The sequence below is a fragment of the Cydia strobilella genome, chromosome 11 (genome assembly GCF_947568885.1).
Source record: "Cydia strobilella chromosome 11, ilCydStro3.1, whole genome shotgun sequence".
NCBI classification, from domain to species: Eukaryota; Metazoa; Arthropoda; class Insecta; order Lepidoptera; family Tortricidae; genus Cydia; species Cydia strobilella.
This window is the reverse complement of record NC_086051.1, coordinates 10499965-10519143: the sequence shown is the minus strand read 5'-3', so window position 1 is coordinate 10519143 and position 19179 is coordinate 10499965. Positions and strand designations below refer to the sequence as shown.

At 47.7% G+C, this 19179-nt stretch overlaps 1 protein-coding gene across 1 annotated transcript in view; it reads left to right on the top strand.

Moving 5' to 3' along the window:
- The window catches only part of LOC134745206 (nuclear pore complex protein Nup160 homolog), an 83580-nt gene that overhangs the window by 52321 nt on the left and 12080 nt on the right, over positions 1-19179 (top strand). Inside the window, exons 20-23 of the mRNA XM_063679203.1 lie at positions 4263-4358; positions 5556-5688; positions 7361-7522; positions 8424-8584. Coding sequence (XP_063535273.1) covers positions 4263-4358; positions 5556-5688; positions 7361-7522; positions 8424-8584 — 552 coding nt within the window. The remainder of the gene's footprint in view (positions 1-4262; positions 4359-5555; positions 5689-7360; positions 7523-8423; positions 8585-19179) is intronic.

Genomic DNA, 19179 nt, shown 5'->3' with positions numbered 1-19179 from the left:
AATAAATCCAGTAATTCGTTTCTTCAAAATCAATAGATATTTTTTCTGGAAGTCGGTTAAAATCCTCAGGTGTTACGTAAACTTGTCTTCGGAAGCTAAGAATGTGATTGTAGCCCGTTTCATTGAGACCAGCACGTAGGAAAGAGATAGGTGACTGTGGAGTGATATTCATTTCTATCAGTTTCTTTTCTATTTCAGTGTGCGGTATAATGGGGCACACGTTAGATATAATGATACGTTTGTTTCTGCTGATAAGCGGTCGGATGGGTAGTTTTTGTTTCTGGATTGTGACAAACTTTTTATTATCAATGATCTCATCAGCGATTAACTTTGAGGAAAGGTAGATACAAATTCTATTGTTTGCTATTCTTGACAAAAATCGTATTTGAGATGGGTCGATTATTCTTCCTAAAGCCTGAGCATAATCTTTTATTTGTACATTTTCTAAAGCATCGATGACGATTGCTTGGTCCTTTTTGGGAAAAGTGGTGATTTGTGTCACAGTAGCATAACTAGGGTTATTGGCTAACGTTTGGGATTCCATCTTGTTCCTGTAGTCAGAAACGATTAGAAATTTACGATTTTATCACTTATTGAAGAAAAAAAAGTCCGATTCCATCATTAGGCACTTTACACAATGAGGGTAGAAATTTCACTCGTGGAAATATAATTCACTACCGCGCGTAGGTAACGACCGCTCCCGGTGACGTCCTCGTAGGTACTCGTTGGTTGCACTTTTCTTTAAAGATAATCCGGATTACTATGCTGCGGAACTAAGAAATGTAAAAACAGCTGTGTGAGTATACGTAGAAATTGTTTACTTACGAACATTTCACAGGAAAGTCTCCAGGCAAGGATAGCCTCAGTATCGAGCACCTGAAGTACGCCGGGGCTCACTTGCCGAGGGTCCTGGCAATGTTTTTCAATTTGTGTCTTAGTCATTGCTATCTGCCAGATGATCTGATGCACACAGTTGTTGTACCTATTCTAAAAGATAGGACCGGCGATGCCTCTGACATGTCCAACTACAGACCTATCTCGCTAGCAAACGTTATAGCTAAGGTACTGGACAGGCTGCTTGACACACATTTGTGTAGGCACATACATTTACATGATGCTCAATTCGGGTTCCGACCTGGCCTATCCACTGAAAGTGCCATCCTAAGTCTCAAGCAGACTGTCCAGTATTACACAGCTAGAAAAACGCCTGTATTCGCCTGTTATCTGGACCTGTCAAAGGCTTTCGACCTGGTGTCGTACGATAAGCTGTGGCTGAAGATGAGGGAAGAGACTGACATACCTAGTGAAGTCATTTCCATCATTAGTTACTGGTACAGCAGGCAGAAAAACAATGTTAAGTGGGCAGGAGCGCACTCGGAAGTGTATGGGTTGGAGTGCGGGGTGCGGCAGGGGGGGTTAAGCTCGCCCCGGCTCTTCAACCTGTACATGAACCGGCTTATCGAGGAGCTCAGCAACACCAACATAGGTTGCTCAGTGGACGGAGTTTGCATAAACAACATCAGTTATGCCGATGATATGGTGTTGCTCAGCCCCTCGATTAGTGCATTGCAGAAAATGTTACGCATCTGTGAGTCATACGCGGAGGCCCATGGGCTTAAATATAACGCAGTTAAGAGCGAGTTCATGGTTTTCAAGGCTGGCACTAAAACATATCTCGATGTACCACCTGTCAGGTTATGTGGGGCTCCGTTAAAACAGGTACAACAATTTAAATATTTGGGCCACTGGGTCACTGATGACTTAAGTGACAACCTTGATGTAGAGAGGGAACGTAGGGCGCTGGCTGTGCGTTGTAATATGTTGGCCCGGCGGTTTGCACGTTGTACTGATACAGTCAAAGTAACCCTTTTTAGGGCGTACTGCCAATCTTTTTACACGTGTAGCCTATGGGTCAGACATACGCAGCGTACATACGGCGCCCTGCGCGTCCAGTATAATGATGCGTGTAGGGTGCTGTTCGGGCTGCCGCGACACTGCAGCGCCTCCGCGATGTTTGCGGAGCGGCAAATTGATGGCTTTTACGCCGTAATCAGGAAGCGGGCTGCTTCGATGATGAGGCGTGTGCGCGGCTCCACGAACACCATCCTACAAACACTGGCCGAGAGGTGGGACTCCCCGATACTGCGGCGATGGATTGAACTCCATTCCACAGTGGGGAAATAAAAAATTTGAAGGATTTTTAATTGTAATGAATTTGTTATTAAAATTGTAATTTTATTTTATTTTAATGTAATTTTATTTTATTTTAATGTATTTTATTAACAAATTATTTCCTGTGTACTAACATAGTTCTAAGTATTACCTATTGTTACTAACATATTTAGTTTTAATTTAGGATTAGTTATTTTATTTTATTTTAAATGTAAATGTAATTGTATATGGAATTTTTTATTCTGAAATAAATAAATTGAATTGAATTGAAATTGAATATTTCGATTTCGATGATACGAATACGACGACGATATATATATATATATAGGATACGATGACGAGAATAGTATCTCCATACTGCACTTTAATTTGAAAAAAAAGTATGCTACTAACTACCTACTAATGCTGAAAGAGCTATGTTATGAGCTTATGTAGTAATACATTAAATACCTAGATCTTGTTTCGTTAAAATACAACAAAATCCGTTGCTTTAATTACCATATTTACAGTTAAATATTACTTACATCGAAGTGGTCTTCACACATAAAAACATTTGTATGCGCTAAAATGCTCTTTGGGTCTCTTCGCGCTAGTTTTAACCACATTTTTCTTTTTTTGGGATTCGTTGGAATGAAAACAAACTATTTGTCTGGATTTTTATAGTCGTACTTGAACATTGTTGCGGCACTATACACCATTTATATACCATTTTACAGTGAAATAATGAATTCAATGCACATATACCATAAGATTAACTAAGGTCATTGACTGAGTTTACTTGTGAGTGACGTCACAAGTGTCACGTGATTAGCCTCTTTGCAAAAACAGGGCGCGTTCAAAATAAATAAACTTTAACATTGTTTTTTATATTTAATACAGAAAATTTCACGAAAATATCAATGTAGTGTAATTATTAGGTCATAAACAATCAATTAAAACCATTTTCAAAAATTTGTCAAAAAGCCTATTAAACTTTTGTAACAACCTCTATAATTTAACATTGTAATAGGTAACTTATGCATAAATAATTTATAACATTCTTTGTGTACCTCGTGTGGATGTATGTACGAGTAAGCAACCTGCCCGTGCATACATATACATGGATGAATGAATATAGATACACTTCAAGTTACTGATAAGTTTGTTTTTTTTTTTTTTTTTTTATACCACGTCGGTGGCAATCAAGCATACGGCCCGCCTGATGGTAAGCAGTTACCGTAGCCTATGAACGCCTGCAACACCAGAGATATTGCACGCGCGTTGCCGACCCTTTTAATTAATGATAACTTTGTTTTCCGCTTACTGCTCCTACACTAGCTACTTTAGATTAGAAATTATTTAATTAAGGTAGGGCACTCAAGGTCTATTAACACATTGCTTATTATTACATCATTTTTGTATATGACTGTTTGTTGCCTAAATAAATTAAAAAAAAAAAATAATTACTAGTAAAGGCATAACCATTAACTCGCTCAGGCACCTTACCGCTTCCTCAGTTCGAAATAGGTTCTAACTAGTCTTTTCTGTAACCAAAAGTTAATACACAGTTCACATTGCTCAAATGGATAAATAAATAATTTTTCATTTCTCATGCTCTGAAAGAGGGTCATTGTTGTTCTAAAGAGTGTGCAGAAAGTGATACGTTTCTGCACTAGAGCATTTAACTTTCCAAGTACGATTTTTTTAAGATAAAAAGTTGAAATTTGGTTTTAAACGGATTTGTTATATTTTTTTCATTCTGGCATTTAACTCCCCGTTCCATAATAGGTAACGATACTTTTACCTAAATTGTTTATTGAAAGTACCCTCAAGAAATATTGTAAAAATGTATACTCAGTCATGTTTTCATAAAACACATGCATCATACTTTCCTCGTATTCGAAATAAAAATTTAAGTGCTTAACTGTGTAACTCGAGTGAAAGACGTAATTTCATCCCTTGGTTAACAAACTATTGGTACACCCCAAAACTACGTCGGACCGGTTTTAGGCGATAAAAGTCAGAACCCAGATCCATGTTCCTGAACAAAATAAAAAACTTGTTTTTCTGCAAGTGTGTGTGAATTGTTAGATTTGCTTGTATTGTTTTAGGTGATCAAACTGTTCGAGATCCACGACGCAGGCGCGTGTGTCGTGCGTCTCGCGGAAACCGCCATCAGCATCGCCGACAAGAACGATCCCAATTTGGTATGTATATCCGTCATTTTAATCTTCTGTAAGCATAACTAAAAATTATAATTTTTTAAACTGATTGGCACTCGTAATCTTAGAGGATATAACCAAACGGAGACGCCTTGTCTGTAATTTTCTGTACAAAGCAGTCTGCCGATTTTTGCGGGGGAGGGGCACGTCAAATTTATGCGTAACGTAAAAATAGCCACGTCAGATAAACGTCAGTCCATACATTGTGTATGGCCATTGGCCGCCTATTTTCGACAGGGGAACGCCTTTTAATGGCTACTCCGTTTGTTTATATCCTCTAAGCTCGTAATAGTACCCCTATTACGAGTGCCATAAGTTTGAGAGCTACGATGCCACAGACAGACAGACATTGGCGTAAAATTTTTTTTTTTTTTAATTGAGAAACAAACATGAGCAACTTAGCTAATAGCTACAAATTGTTTTTTATAGACCTATAGTTTCCTTTTTCACATATCGAGGTACAATTAAAAAGTAATGATAAATAGTGCAAACTTGTAGTACCTAGTAGTTGTACTTAATCATAACAATAGTATACCTACTAATAACAATAGTATATAAATGTATAAAAAAGAGAAAAGACTTATACTTCTTTACTTACTTAGACTTAAATTACTGTAATTACAAGTACTTACTATCGGGTTGCTTGCAACGTTTCACCCTTATTTTAATAAAGAATATACATTCTTTTAAATAAGCCTAATGAACTACTAAACAAATCTGCGTCCATACATTTTTCATTGTACTGCCTACACGCGCGCCCAATATACGAATGCCGTGCGTGTTTTGTTCTGCTGTTAGGAATGCTAAATAATGCCTTACTGCGACAACTACGTTCATTCCTACGGGGGACAGGAAAGCAAATTTTATGTAATAAGTCGGGGGCATCTACAACATTATTAATAACTTTGAATAAAAATGCTAAATATAAAAAGTCTATAACACCCCTCTTTTTGCGTTGCGGGTTAAAAGTTGCGTGCATCGATTGAAACAATCCGTTGTATTCAAGAATCGTCTCACGCAATCGACGGTGCAAACCGAATGGCGGCAACCGGCGGGACGTCCGGGGCGGTGACAGTGTTAAACGAATCGAAGCGTTCGACATAACGCTGAACGCCCCGCCGTATTAAACTCTCGAAATGGAAGCTGGAACTTGCACTTGTCACTATTCCCCGTTGTCCGCAGCCAATGTTCCAGTGGGTGGTGTTCAAGTGGCACTTAGCAGGCGGGCGCGTGGAGCGCGCGCTCAGCGCCGCCGCCGCCAACCCCGCGCCGCACGCGCGCGCCGCCGCCGCCGCCACACTGCTTACTACGCTGGGTAACTACACTTTTCACTGACTATCATACAGTAGATAGTGTTCAAGTGTCACACAGTAGGTAGGCGCGTGGAAAGCGCGCCCGCCGCCGCCGCCACACTGCTTTACTACGCTGGGTAACTACACTTTTCACTGACTATCATACAGTAGATAGTGTTCAAGTGTCACACAGTAGGTAGGCGCGTGGAAAGCGCGCCCGCCGCCGCCGCCACACTGCTTTACTACGCTGGGTAACTACACTTTTCACTGACTATCATACAGTAGATAGTGTTCAAGTGTCACACAGTAGGTAGGCGCGTGGAAAGCGCGCCCGCCGCCGCCGCCACACTGCTTTACTACGCTGGGTAACTACACTTTTCACTGACTATCATACAGTAGATAGTGTTCAAGTGTCACACAGTAGGTAGGCGCGTGGAAAGCGCGCCCGCCGCCGCCGCCACACTGCTTACTACGCTGGGTAACTACACTTTTAACTGACTATCATACAGTAGATAGTGTTCAAGTGTCACACAGTAGGTAGGCGCGTGGAAAGCGCGCCCGCCGCCGCCGCCACACTGCTTACTGCGCTGGGTAACTACACTTTTCACTGACTATCATACAGTAGATAGTGTTCAAGTGTCACACAGTAGGTAGGCGCGTGGAAAGCGCGCCCGCCGCCGCCGCCACACTGCTTTACTACGCTGGGTAACTACACTTTTCACTGACTATCATACAGTAGATAGTGTTCAAGTGTCACTCAGTAGGTAGGCGCGTGGAAAGCGCGCCCGCCGCCGCCGCCACACTGCTTACTACGCTGGGTAACTACACTTTTAACTGACTATCATACAGTAGATAGTGTTCAAGTGTCACACAGTAGGTAGGCGCGTGGAAAGCGCGCCCGCCGCCGCCGCCACACTGCTTACTGCGCTGGGTAACTACACTTTTCACTGACTATCATACAGTAGATAGTGTTCAAGTGTCACACAGTAGGTAGGCGCGTGGAAAGCGCGCCCGCCGCCGCCGCCACACTGCTTTACTACGCTGGGTAACTACACTTTTCACTGACTATCATACAGTAGATAGTGTTCAAGTGTCACACAGTAGGTAGGCGCGTGGAAAGCGCGCCCGCCGCCGCCGCCACACTGCTTACTACGCTGGGTAACTACACTTTTAGAGCGGCCGAAGCGCTCACAAATATCTGAACACGCCTCTATTGTCAAGGCATTAGAGTACGTGTTCAGATATTGTGAACACCTTGGCCGCTCCGATATATCTGATGGCGACTGTACAAAGAGTTGACTGTTTCTAAGAGTAAATGCACAACTTACTATAAAATATACCAAAATGCATAGGATTCCACAGGGACGCCTCTAAAGGTCGGTTGTCGATTTCTCTACAATTGATGACAACGGGACCCAATTGTGAAGGATACTTTCGAACAAAAAATAATAATTTTCCAAGTCGTTCCAAGCCGCGTCGTCGAGAAATCGGAAAATATAGAAATTTCGAGGTATTAAGAACCTCCTCCTCAGGATATTTAAAGCTAGTTATTATTGAGAGCCTGTTGTGTCCCACTGCTGGACTCCTGTAAAGCTAGTCAATTTTTTTTTTTTTTTACCACGTCAAGGGCGATAATCGCTTTTACTTTTCCTATAACTACGCATGCAGCAATACTGTTTTTTGTTTGTTCATTAGCATCCCGAAAACAACTAAGCGCCCTAGTATCATGCGGCGCGCTAGCAGCAGAAGCGGAGCGCGCAGCGGCAGCGCGTGCCAAACTGCACGACGCGCACGGCGACAACCCGTACTACGACTTCTTATACGCACTACACATATCCAGGCATCATTATAGAAAAGGTTAGTTGTGATACTTATGTTATATGGTCACTGTGTGTATCTTTTACCCGACTGTAATATGGAGACGTTGTTATTGCTGGTTTCGTGCGGCGCATTGGTGACTGAGACTGCGCGTGTGGAAAGCTGTACGTTGCGAACAGCGGAAATCCCAACAACGACTAATCGATTCGATTCAGGCAGCGTTACAGAAGTGTTGACGTTTCAGTGTCTCTTCCACCGAAATTAATAGTTGGTTGCTATAGATGTGCCTTTGCCCTCTGCCCCATCTAGGGGATATAGGACCATAAGTCAATAGATGTGCCTCGTGCGAGGAAAACGGTGGCGTTTGAGGCTGGTTGATCGCCTGACCAGGATTATTATTTTATTTATTTTATTTTGGTACATGGAAAACCAACAGCGCTATACATATCCAAAAACTATAATAGAATTAGAAAGCCTATTATGAGGAGAATTTGGGAAATTCACTGGGCTTTTCACGTGCTGCTGTTTAGTGCTGTTATTTCCAATGAGAGCGGCTTTATGCCCACCTTCTATTACGAGCGGAAAAGGCTCTGTACGGAATCCGTTTTGAAACGTATATATTCTTATCGTTAATGACCTCTCTACACTACAGTTTAACTTGCAATGGAGAACTGCGTAAAAGTGACAGTGCTTCCACTGGATAAAAGTGAGCGGAGCTGGCTAAACAAGTTTAAAGACTCACGAAAGTGTGCGCAGAAGCTGATTTTCATAAGAGCATTTCCACCGCGAGCGAGTGAGCGGAGTGGATTGAGCTAGTTGGAATGCGTCCGTTTCCGCTTATTAGGTACCTACTCTTTTTTGGAAGGCGGGGATTACACCGTAAGACGGCTGTTTGTTTAGACTAGATATATCTAACTAATGATTGATTTTTGTGTGACAGCCGCGTCCATAATGTACGAGCGCGCGGCCCGCTGCGCCGCGGAGCGCTCGGAGGCGACGGACGGCGGCCGCGCGCGCTGGTTAGCGGCCGCGCTCACGTGTCTGCGCCTCGCCAAGCCCGAGCACGCCTTCCTGGCGCGCCCCGCGCCGCGCGCGCTGCAGGTGTGTGTCTATACTGTACCCTCGGAGGCGACGGACGGCGGCCGCGCTCACGTGTCTGCGCCTCGCCAAGCCCGAGCACGCCTTCCTGGCGCGCCCCGCGCCGCGCGCGCTGCAGGTGTGTGTCTATACTGTACGCTCGGAGGCGACGGACGGCGGCCGCGCTCACGTGTCTGCGCCTCGCCAAGCCCGAGCACGCCTTCCTGGCGCGCCCCGCGCCGCGCGCGCTGCAGGTGTGTGTCTATACTGTACGCTCGGAGGCGACGGACGGCGGCCGCGCTCACGTGTCTGCGCCTCGCCAAGCCCGAGCACGCCTTCCTGGCGCGCCCCGCGCCGCGCGCGCTGCAGGTGTGTGTCTATACTGTACGCTCGGAGGCGACGGACGGCGGCCGCGCTCACGTGTCTGCGCCTCGCCAAGCCCGAGCACGCCTTCCTGGCCCGCCCCGCGCCGCGCGCGCTGCAGGTGTGTGTCTATACTGTACCCTCGGAGGCGACGGGAGGCGGCCGCGCTCACGTGTCTGCGCCTCGCCAAGCCCGAGCACGCCTTCCTGGCCCGCCCCGCGCCGCGCGCGCTGCAGGTGTGTGTCTATACTGTACGCTCGGAGGCGACGGACGGCGGCCGCGCTCACGTGTCTGCGCCTCGCCAAGCCCGAGCACGCCTTCCTGGCGCGCCCCGCGCCGCGCGCGCTGCAGGTGTGTGTCTATACTGTACGCTCGGAGGCGACGGACGGCGGCCGCGCTCACGTGTCTGCGCCTCGCCAAGCCCGAGCACGCCTTCCTGGCCCGCCCCGCGCCGCGCGCGCTGCAGGTGTGTGTCTATACTGTACGCTCGGAGGCGACGGACGGCGGCCGCGCTCACGGGCTGCGCCTCGCCAAGCCCGAGCACGCCTTCCTGGCCCGCCCCGCGCCGCGCGCGCTGCAGGTGTGTGTCTATACTGTACCCTCGGAGGCGACGGACGGCGGCCGCGCTCACGTGTCTGCGCCTCGCCAAGCCCGAGCACGCCTTCCTGGCGCGCCCCGCGCCGCGCGCGCTGCAGGTGTGTGTCTATACTGTACGCTCGGAGGCGACGGACGGCGGCCGCGCTCACGTGTCTGCGCCTCGCCAAGCCCGAGCACGCCTTCCTGGCCCGCCCCGCGCCGCGCGCGCTGCAGGTGTGTGTCTATACTGTACCCTCGGAGGCGACGGGAGGCGGCCGCGCTCACGTGTCTGCGCCTCGCCAAGCCCGAGCACGCCTTCCTGGCCCGCCCCGCGCCGCGCGCGCTGCAGGTGTGTGTCTATACTGTACGCTCGGAGGCGACGGACGGCGGCCGCGCTCACGTGTCTGCGCCTCGCCAAGCCCGAGCACGCCTTCCTGGCCCGCCCCGCGCCGCGCGCGCTGCAGGTGTGTGTCTATACTGTACCCTCGGAGGCGACGGACGGCGGCCGCGCTCACGTGTCTGCGCCTCGCCAAGCCCGAGCACGCCTTCCTGGCGCGCCCCGCGCCGCGCGCGCTGCAGGTGTGTGTCTATACTGTACGCTCGGAGGCGACGGACGACGGCCGCGCTCACGTGTCTGCGCCTCGCCAAGCCCGAGCACGCCTTCCTGGCCCGCCCCGCGCCGCGCGCGCTGCAGGTGTGTGTCTATACTGTACCCTCGGAGGCGACGGGAGGCGGCCGCGCTCACGTGTCTGCGCCTCGCCAAGCCCGAGCACGCCTTCCTGGCCCGCCCCGCGCCGCGCGCGCTGCAGGTGTGTGTCTATACTGTACGCTCGGAGGCGACGGACGGCGGCCGCGCTCACGTGTCTGCGCCTCGCCAAGCCCGAGCACGCCTTCCTGGCGCGCCCCGCGCCGCGCGCGCTGCAGGTGTGTGTCTATACTGTACGCTCGGAGGCGACGGACGGCGGCCGCGCTCACGTGTCTGCGCCTCGCCAAGCCCGAGCACGCCTTCCTGGCCCGCCCCGCGCCGCGCGCGCTGCAGGTGTGTGTCTATACTGTACCCTCGGAGGCGACGGACGGCGGCCGCGCTCACGTGTCTGCGCCTCGCCAAGCCCGAGCACGCCTTCCTGGCCCGCCCCGCGCCGCGCGCGCTGCAGGTGTGTGTCTATACTGTACGCTCGGAGGCGACGGACGGCGGCCGCGCTCACGTGTCTGCGCCTCGCCAAGCCCGAGCACGCCTTCCTGGCCCGCCCCGCGCCGCGCGCGCTGCAGGTGTGTGTCTATACTGTACGCTCGGAGGCGACGGACGGCGGCCGCGCTCACGTGTCTGCGCCTCGCCAAGCCCGAGCACGCCTTCCTGGCCCGCCCCGCGCCGCGCGCGCTGCAGGTGTGTGTCTATACTGTACCCTCGGAGGCGACGGACGGCGGCCGCGCTCACGTGTCTGCGCCTCGCCAAGCCCGAGCACGCCTTCCTGGCGCGCCCCGCGCCGCGCGCGCTGCAGGTGTGTGTCTATACTGTACGCTCGGAGGCGACGGACGGCGGCCGCGCTCACGTGTCTGCGCCTCGCCAAGCCCGAGCACGCCTTCCTGGCCCGCCCCGCGCCGCGCGCGCTGCAGGTGTGTGTCTATACTGTACGCTCGGAGGCGACGGACGGCGGCCGCGCTCACGTGTCTGCGCCTCGCCAAGCCCGAGCACGCCTTCCTGGCCCGCCCCGCGCCGCGCGTGCTGCAGGTGTGTGTCTATACTGTACCCTCGGAGGCGACGGACGGCGGCCGCGCTCACGTGTCTGCGCCTCGCCAAGCCCGAGCACGCCTTCCTGGCGCGCCCCGCGCCGCGCGCGCTGCAGGTGTGTGTCTATACTGTACGCTCGGAGGCGACGGACGGCGGCCGCGCTCACGTGTCTGCGCCTCGCCAAGCCCGAGCACGCCTTCCTGGCCCGCCCCGCGCCGCGCGCGCTGCAGGTGTGTGTCTATACTGTACCCTCGGAGGCGACGGACGGCGGCCGCGCTCACGTGTCTGCGCCTCGCCAAGCCCGAGCACGCCTTCCTGGCGCGCCCCGCGCCGCGCGCGCTGCAGGTGTGTGTCTATACTGTACGCTCGGAGGCGACGGACGGCGGCCGCGCTCACGTGTCTGCGCCTCGCCAAGCCCGAGCACGCCTTCCTGGCGCGCCCCGCGCCGCGCGCGCTGCAGGTGTGTGTCTATACTGTACGCTCGGAGGCGACGGACGGCGGCCGCGCTCACGTGTCTGCGCCTCGCCTAGCCCGAGCACGCCTTCCTGGCCCGCCCCGCGCCGCGCGCGCTGCAGGTGTGTGTCTATACTGTACCCTCGGAGGCGACGGACGGCGGCCGCGCTCACGTGTCTGCGCCTCGCCAAGCCCGAGCACGCCTTCCTGGCGCGCCCCGCGCCGCGCGCGCTGCAGGTGTGTGTCTATACTGTACGCTCGGAGGCGACGGACGGCGGCCGCGCTCACGTGTCTGCGCCTCGCCAAGCCCGAGCACGCCTTCCTGGCGCGCCCCGCGCCGCGCGCGCTGCAGGTGTGTGTCTATACTGTACGCTCGGAGGCGACGGACGGCGGCCGCGCTCACGTGTCTGCGCCTCGCCAAGCCCGAGCACGCCTTCCTGGCCCGCCCCGCGCCGCGCGCGCTGCAGGTGTGTGTCTATACTGTACCCTCGGAGGCGACGGACGGCGGCCGCGCTCACGTGTCTGCGCCTCGCCAAGCCCGAGCACGCCTTCCTGGCGCGCCCCGCGCCGCGCGCGCTGCAGGTGTGTGTCTATACTGTACGCTCGGAGGCGACGGACGGCGGCCGCGCTCACGTGTCTGCGCCTCGCCAAGCCCGAGCACGCCTTCCTGGCCCGCCCCGCGCCGCGCGCGCTGCAGGTGTGTGTCTATACTGTACCCTCGGAGGCGACGGACGGCGGCCGCGCTCACGTGTCTGCGCCTCGCCAAGCCCGAGCACGCCTTCCTGGCGCGCCCCGCGCCGCGCGCGCTGCAGGTGTGTGTCTATACTGTACCCTCGGAGGCGACGGACGGCGGCCGCGCTCACGTGTCTGCGCCTCGCCAAGCCCGAGCACGCCTTCCTGGCGCGCCCCGCGCCGCGTGCGCTGCAGGTGTGTGTCTATACTGTACCCTCGGAGGCGACGGACGGCGGCCGCGCTCACGTGTCTGCGCCTCGCCAAGCCCGAGCACGCCTTCCTGGCGCGCCCCGCGCCGCGCTGCAGGTGTGTGTCTATACTGTACCCTCGGAGGCGACGGACGGCGGCCGCGCTCACGTGTCTGCGCCTCGCCAAGCCCGAGCACGCCTTCCTGGCGCGCCCCGCGCCGCGCGCGCTGCAGGTGTGTGTCTATACTGTACCCTCGGAGGCGACGGACGGCGGCCGCGCTCACGTGTCTGCGCCTCGCCAAGCCCGAGCACGCCTTCCTGGCGCGCCCCGCGCCGCGCGCGCTGCAGGTGTGTGTCTATACTGTACGCTCGGAGGCGACGGACGGCGGCCGCGCTCACGTGTCTGCGCCTCGCCAAGCCCGAGCACGCCTTCCTGGCGCGCCCCGCGCCGCGCGCGCTGCAGGTGTGTGTCTATACTGTACGCTCGGAGGCGACGGACGGCGGCCGCGCTCACGTGTCTGCGCCTCGCCAAGCCCGAGCACGCCTTCCTGGCGCGCCCCGCGCCGCGTGCGCTGCAGGTGTGTGTCTATACTGTACCCTCGGAGGCGACGGACGGCGGCCGCGCTCACGTGTCTGCGCCTCGCCAAGCCCGAGCACGCCTTCCTGGCGCGCCCCGCGCCGCGCGCGCTGCAGGTGTGTGTCTATACTGTACCCTCGGAGGCGACGGACGGCGGCCGCGCTCACGTGTCTGCGCCTCGCCAAGCCCGAGCACGCCTTCCTGGCGCGCCCCGCGCCGCGCGCGCTGCAGGTGTGTGTCTATACTGTACGCTCGGAGGCGACGGACGGCGGCCGCGCTCACGTGTCTGCGCCTCGCCAAGCCCGAGCACGCCTTCCTGGCGCGCCCCGCGCCGCGCGCGCTGCAGGTGACACAACAGATCCGAAATAGGCGTAATTAATAACTTAATGTAAAACACCGTCCAAGAGCATGTCGGGCCATGCTCAAATGTTGGGTTCCTTAGTTGCCCATTCGTCTCAATAGGCGGACTTAAAAAGAGGAATTTTATAGACGCTACGGACATATCAAGCGAAAGGGAATATTTTGTACCACTTATTGCGAAAACAATAATGGCTTAACTGATCGTGATCATGTGCGGCGGACGGATAATCCGACAGACAGACATGGTGAAACTATACAATTTCGGTTCCTAGTCGACTGCGGACCCTAAAAGGACCAGCTTAACTAGAAAGTTCGCTATACCTAATCCCATAGTACAATCGGGGACATTGCCGGTGAACCACTTCAGAAAATTTGTCACCGAAACAATGGATGACAATAAACTTTACCTGAGCTCACCTTTTAAGACACCCATATTTTTAAGTGTCATGTGTGATGATTTTTAAGTCATCACTTTTATGATATCGCCTGACCGTCTGCAAGACCTTTAAATAATGTTTGCCCTTAAGGTGGTTCACCAGGAATGTCCGCGATTGTAAAGGGTGTCCCAAAAAGGACGCAAGATTTGAAATTGATGAAAAACACATTTTTTTTTTCGTTATAATATATTTGTATATAAAATCTTGAAACATCACATAAAACAGGGTTATTTGTGGAATAATACGTCAGGCAAATGCCCTCCTAAGCTTTGCTGGCACATACGCACTCGCTTTTGTAAAAAAATTCTATGACCATTTTGCATAGATGCGGCTGATAGACCTGTACCGCTGGCTATATTTTGACCACTAGGTTATAAAAATATTAAAGTCAATTCTGTCAAGGGCCTATTTTAGATTTAAGCTAGTTATTAATTTCGTTTACGTAGTACCACTGTATATATCTTGTATGTAAATAAATGTATTGAGCCATTCAATACCAGTTTATTCTGTTTTCGCTTATGAATACTTTGTTAAGATGTAAATCTTACATTTTGTTTTGTGTCATATATATAATTTGCTTTTCTAGTAATTTGTTATTTTGTGGTAATTATTTTTTATTTTTAATTATTTTGGAGAAAAAAATATTCGAGAGAAAACATGTAACTGTGTTGCATTTAGGATAGTGTTTTTAGTGTGAAAACATAGTTTGTGTCAATTACGTCCACTGCAATCTGATACTATGTCATAATATTCTAAATGACACAAAAAAAAATTTGAGTTAAAAAAAATTACTTAGGTCGAATTTAATCGTTTAAATAGGTCCATTAAATGATTTTGTGTCTTATTAAGGCATAGCTTCATAAGATATTTGATGATTTTGTTGTAACAGGCTGTCACCGTTACAAAAGAATATTAAAGATATTAGAGTTTGCATCTTATTAATTTGAAATGCGGGATAAATAAGATGTATGAATTTGTGTCACTTGCATCCACTGCATAAACAAATATTACAAAAATATTATTTGCGTTCAAACGAAGCTAGCGGGCGGTCTGAATGGGCAACGGAGGCCGTGCAGGGTGGGGCCGCGGCGTGACCTTGCCGTACGCAACGCATGTTTACTTCGCCTGTGCGCCAAATTAACGCAACTTATTCAAAGAAGTTACGCAAACAACACAACAACAAGCAACAAGCAAGCAGCAAGCAAAGAATGCGTCGAATTATCTTTTACCTATTTAAAACTTATACCTATAGATATTGTACAATGTCACCATTATGCAAAAGAACTGTAAGTACATGTTTGATTTGCGAGCGAGCTGGCAACATTGCGCAGGGAAATCTTAAAAATATCGCGTTTACGTGAACGCCACATACATTTGTGACAGTGATAGGGAAAAGGTACCACTAAAGTAAAATTTGGTTATTAATACCGTGACTTTCTTTCATTCTTTGATAAAAAAAAATTGCTATTTATGCAACAAGTGCGGAAATCATCTTTACGCACGTGTATCATACAATGTTTTACTATGCATTGTGCGAGTAAATAAAAAAACATATCATGACAAATAAGTTTAATTATTAAAAGGAGTGTTTTAAATCGACACGAGTTGCGAATTACCTATTCGCACGTGTATCGTACGTTTTACAGTACATATGGCCCTTTAACTTTCGACATATGCACGGTAAGTGCTCTTTTCCGCACTAGTGCGAGAAAGTAGCACCATATGTACTGTAAAAAAAAAATTGAAAACAAAAAGCACTAGTGCGGAAAAGCAGTACTTTCCGCACGATATGGCTCCGTAGGAAACGCACTTTTCGAGCACATACATTGTAAAAAAAATATAGGACTGTATCTCCTAAACCATGCGTCGTAGCGCAAAAATAATAAAATTTTCGTTCCCCTTTATGTAACCCAAAAGTAATACATGAAAAATACAATGAAAAAAAGAAACAAAATCTTTATAGGGCTGTATTAGCTGTATCTCCTAAATCGTGCATCGTAGCGCAAAAATAATCAAATTTTCGCTCCCCTTTAAGAATTGAAATATTACTAATTAAGCCCCTAATTAAGATTTGAAAACGCAAAAAAGAAAAAAAAGAGGAAAAAATCTTGATAGGGCTGTATCTCCTAAACCGTGCGTCGTAGCGCAAAAATAAACGTTTCGGTCCCGTTTATGTGACCATTAATTTATATTTAAAAAAACGCAATAAAAAAAAAAACAAAAAAAAACTTTATAGGGCTGTATCTCCTAAACCGTCGTAGCGCAAAAATAATCAAATTTTCGTTCCCCTTTATGGAACCCCAAACTAATATACAGAAAACACAATGAAAAAAAAAAAAACAAAAAAAATCTTTATAGGGCTGCATCTCCTAAATCGTGCATCGTAGCGCAAAAATAATCAATTTTTCGTTCCTCTTTAAGAAACCCTTAATTAATACTTAAAAAAAACAAAAAAACAAGAAAAAATCTTTATAGAGCCATATCTCCTAAACCGTGCGTGGTAGCGCAAAAATAACAAAATTTTCGTTCCCCTATACGGAACCCCAAAGTAATATACAAAAAACACAATGAAAAAAAAAACAACAAAAAAATCTTTATAGGGCTGCATCTCCTAAACCGTGCATCGTAGCACAAAAATAATCAAATTTTCGTTCCCCTTAAGAAACCCTTAATTAAAACTTTAAAAAAAACCAGGAAAAAACTTTATAGAGCTATTATAGATATAATATCTCCTAAACCGTGCGTGGTGGCGCAAAAATAATAAAAGTTTCGTTCCCCTTTATGCAACCCATAATTTATATTAAAAAAAAACGCAATTAAAAAAAAAAAACATTATAGGGCTGTATCTCTTAAACCATGCGTCGTAGCGCAAAAATAATAAAAATTTCGTTCCCCTTTATGAATCCCCAAAGTAATATACTAAAAACACAATGAAAAAAAAGAAAAAAAATAACAAATAAGCTGTATCTCCTACACCGTGCATCGTAGCGCAAAAATAATTTAAAAAACCCCTTTAAGGAACCCCTAATTAAGATTGAAAAACGCAAAAAAGAAAAAGAGGAAAAAAATCATTTTAGGGCTGTATCTCCTAAACCGTGCGTCGTAGCGCAAAAATAATAAAATTTTCGTTCCCCTTTATGAAACCCCAAAGTAATATACAAAAAACACAATGTAAAAAAGAAAAAAACAATAAAAAAAACTTTATAGGGCTGTATCTCCTAAACCGTGCGTCGTAGCGCAAAAATAATCAAATTTTCGTTCCCCTTTATGCAACCCATAATTTATATTTAAATAAAAACGCAAAATTTAAAAAAAAATCATTATAGGGCTGTATCTCTTAAACCATGCGTCGTAGCGCAAAAATAATTAAAAAAAAAAACCCTTTAAGAAACCCGTAATTAAAAAAAAAACAAAAAAAAACAGGAAAAAAACTTTATAGAGCTGTATCTCCTAAACCGTGCGTGGTACCGCAAAAACAATAAAATTTTCGTTCCCCTTTATGCAACCCATAATTTATATTTAAAAAAAACGCAAAATTTAAAAAAAAATCTTTATAGGGCTGTATCTCCTAAACCATGCGTCGTACCGCAAAAATAATAAAATTTTCGTTCCCCTTTATGCAACCCATAATTTATATTTAAAAAAAAAAAATTATAGGGCTGTATCTCTTAAACCATGCGTCGTAGTGCAAAAATAATTAAAAAAACCCCTTTAAGAAACCCGTAATTAATACTTAAAAAAAAAACAAAAAAAAAACAGAAAAAAAACTTTATAGAGCTGTATCTCCTAAACCGTGCGTGGTACCGCAAAAACAATAAAATTTTCGTTCCCCTTTATGCAACCCACAATTAATATTTAAAAAAACGTAAATTTAAAAAAAAAAATCTTTATAGGGCTGTATCTCCTAAACCATGTGTCGTAGCGAAAAAATAATAAAATTTTCGTTCCCCTTTATGAAGCCCCAAAATAATATACAAAAACACAAGAAAAAAAAAGAAAAAAATAATAACAAAAAAACGTTATAGGGCTGTATCTCCTAAACCGTGCATCGTAGCGCAAAAATAATCAATATCCGTTCCCCTTTAAGAAGCCCCTAATTAAGATTTAAAAACGCAAAAAAGAAAAAGAGAAAAAAAACATTTTAGGGCTGTATCTCCTAAACCGTGCGTCGTAGCGCAAAAATAATTAAATTTTCGTTCCCTTTTATGAAACCCCAAAGTAATAACAAAAAACGCAATGACAAAAAAAGAAAAAAAAAACGACAAAAAAACTTTAGGGATGTATCTCCTAAACCGTGCATGGTAGCGAAAAATAATCAAATTTTCGTTCCCCTTAAGAAGCCCTTAATTAAGATTTAAAAACGTAAAAAAGAAAAAGAAAAAAATATATATAGGGCTGTATCTCCTAAACCGTGCGTCGTAGCGCAAAAATAATCAACTTTTCGGTCCCCTTTATGTAACCATTAATTTATACAAAAAAAACGCAAAAAAAAGAGATTTTTTTTATAGGGCTTGATCTCCTAAACCATGCGTCGTAGTGCAAAAATAATAAAATTTTCGTTCCCCTTTATGAATCCCCAAAGTAATGTACAAAAAACACAATGTAAGAAAGAAAAAAAGAAAAAAAACAATAAAAAAAACTATAGGGCTGTATCTCCTAAACCGTGCGTCGTAGCGCAAAAATAATCAAATTTTCTTTCCTCTTTATTCAACCCTTAATTTATATTTAAAAAAAAATGCTTTCACTAAACTGCTGTAACTCGGAAACTTAGAATCCACAAAAGGGACTTTACTAAATTATGACACATATTAAAGCCTGACCAGTAATATATGATCATTGTCAAGAGGGCGCTGTTCATTCTCATGTATAGGGTGACAGTTCAGTATAGTACGAAAAAATATTGTATTTAATGAACATCATCATCATTGTAATTAATGTTGCTTGCCACTTGCCACGCTTTAACATAACAAAAATCACAATAAATTGCGTCTTAAAATAAACCTAAAAAGTCTACTAAAAATCGAAACAAAAGTAATATTTAAGTCGCTGATGTGACATTCTCAATCAAAAGGTCCACCACCACCACCACTTTGTCGTTTACCATAAAGACGAAATTTGATTATATCTTTATACAAATAACCTGTCAGAGAAAGTGGTACCTTTTGATTAGGAACGTCACAAATGTTGGTCAGTATGAGGAGTGC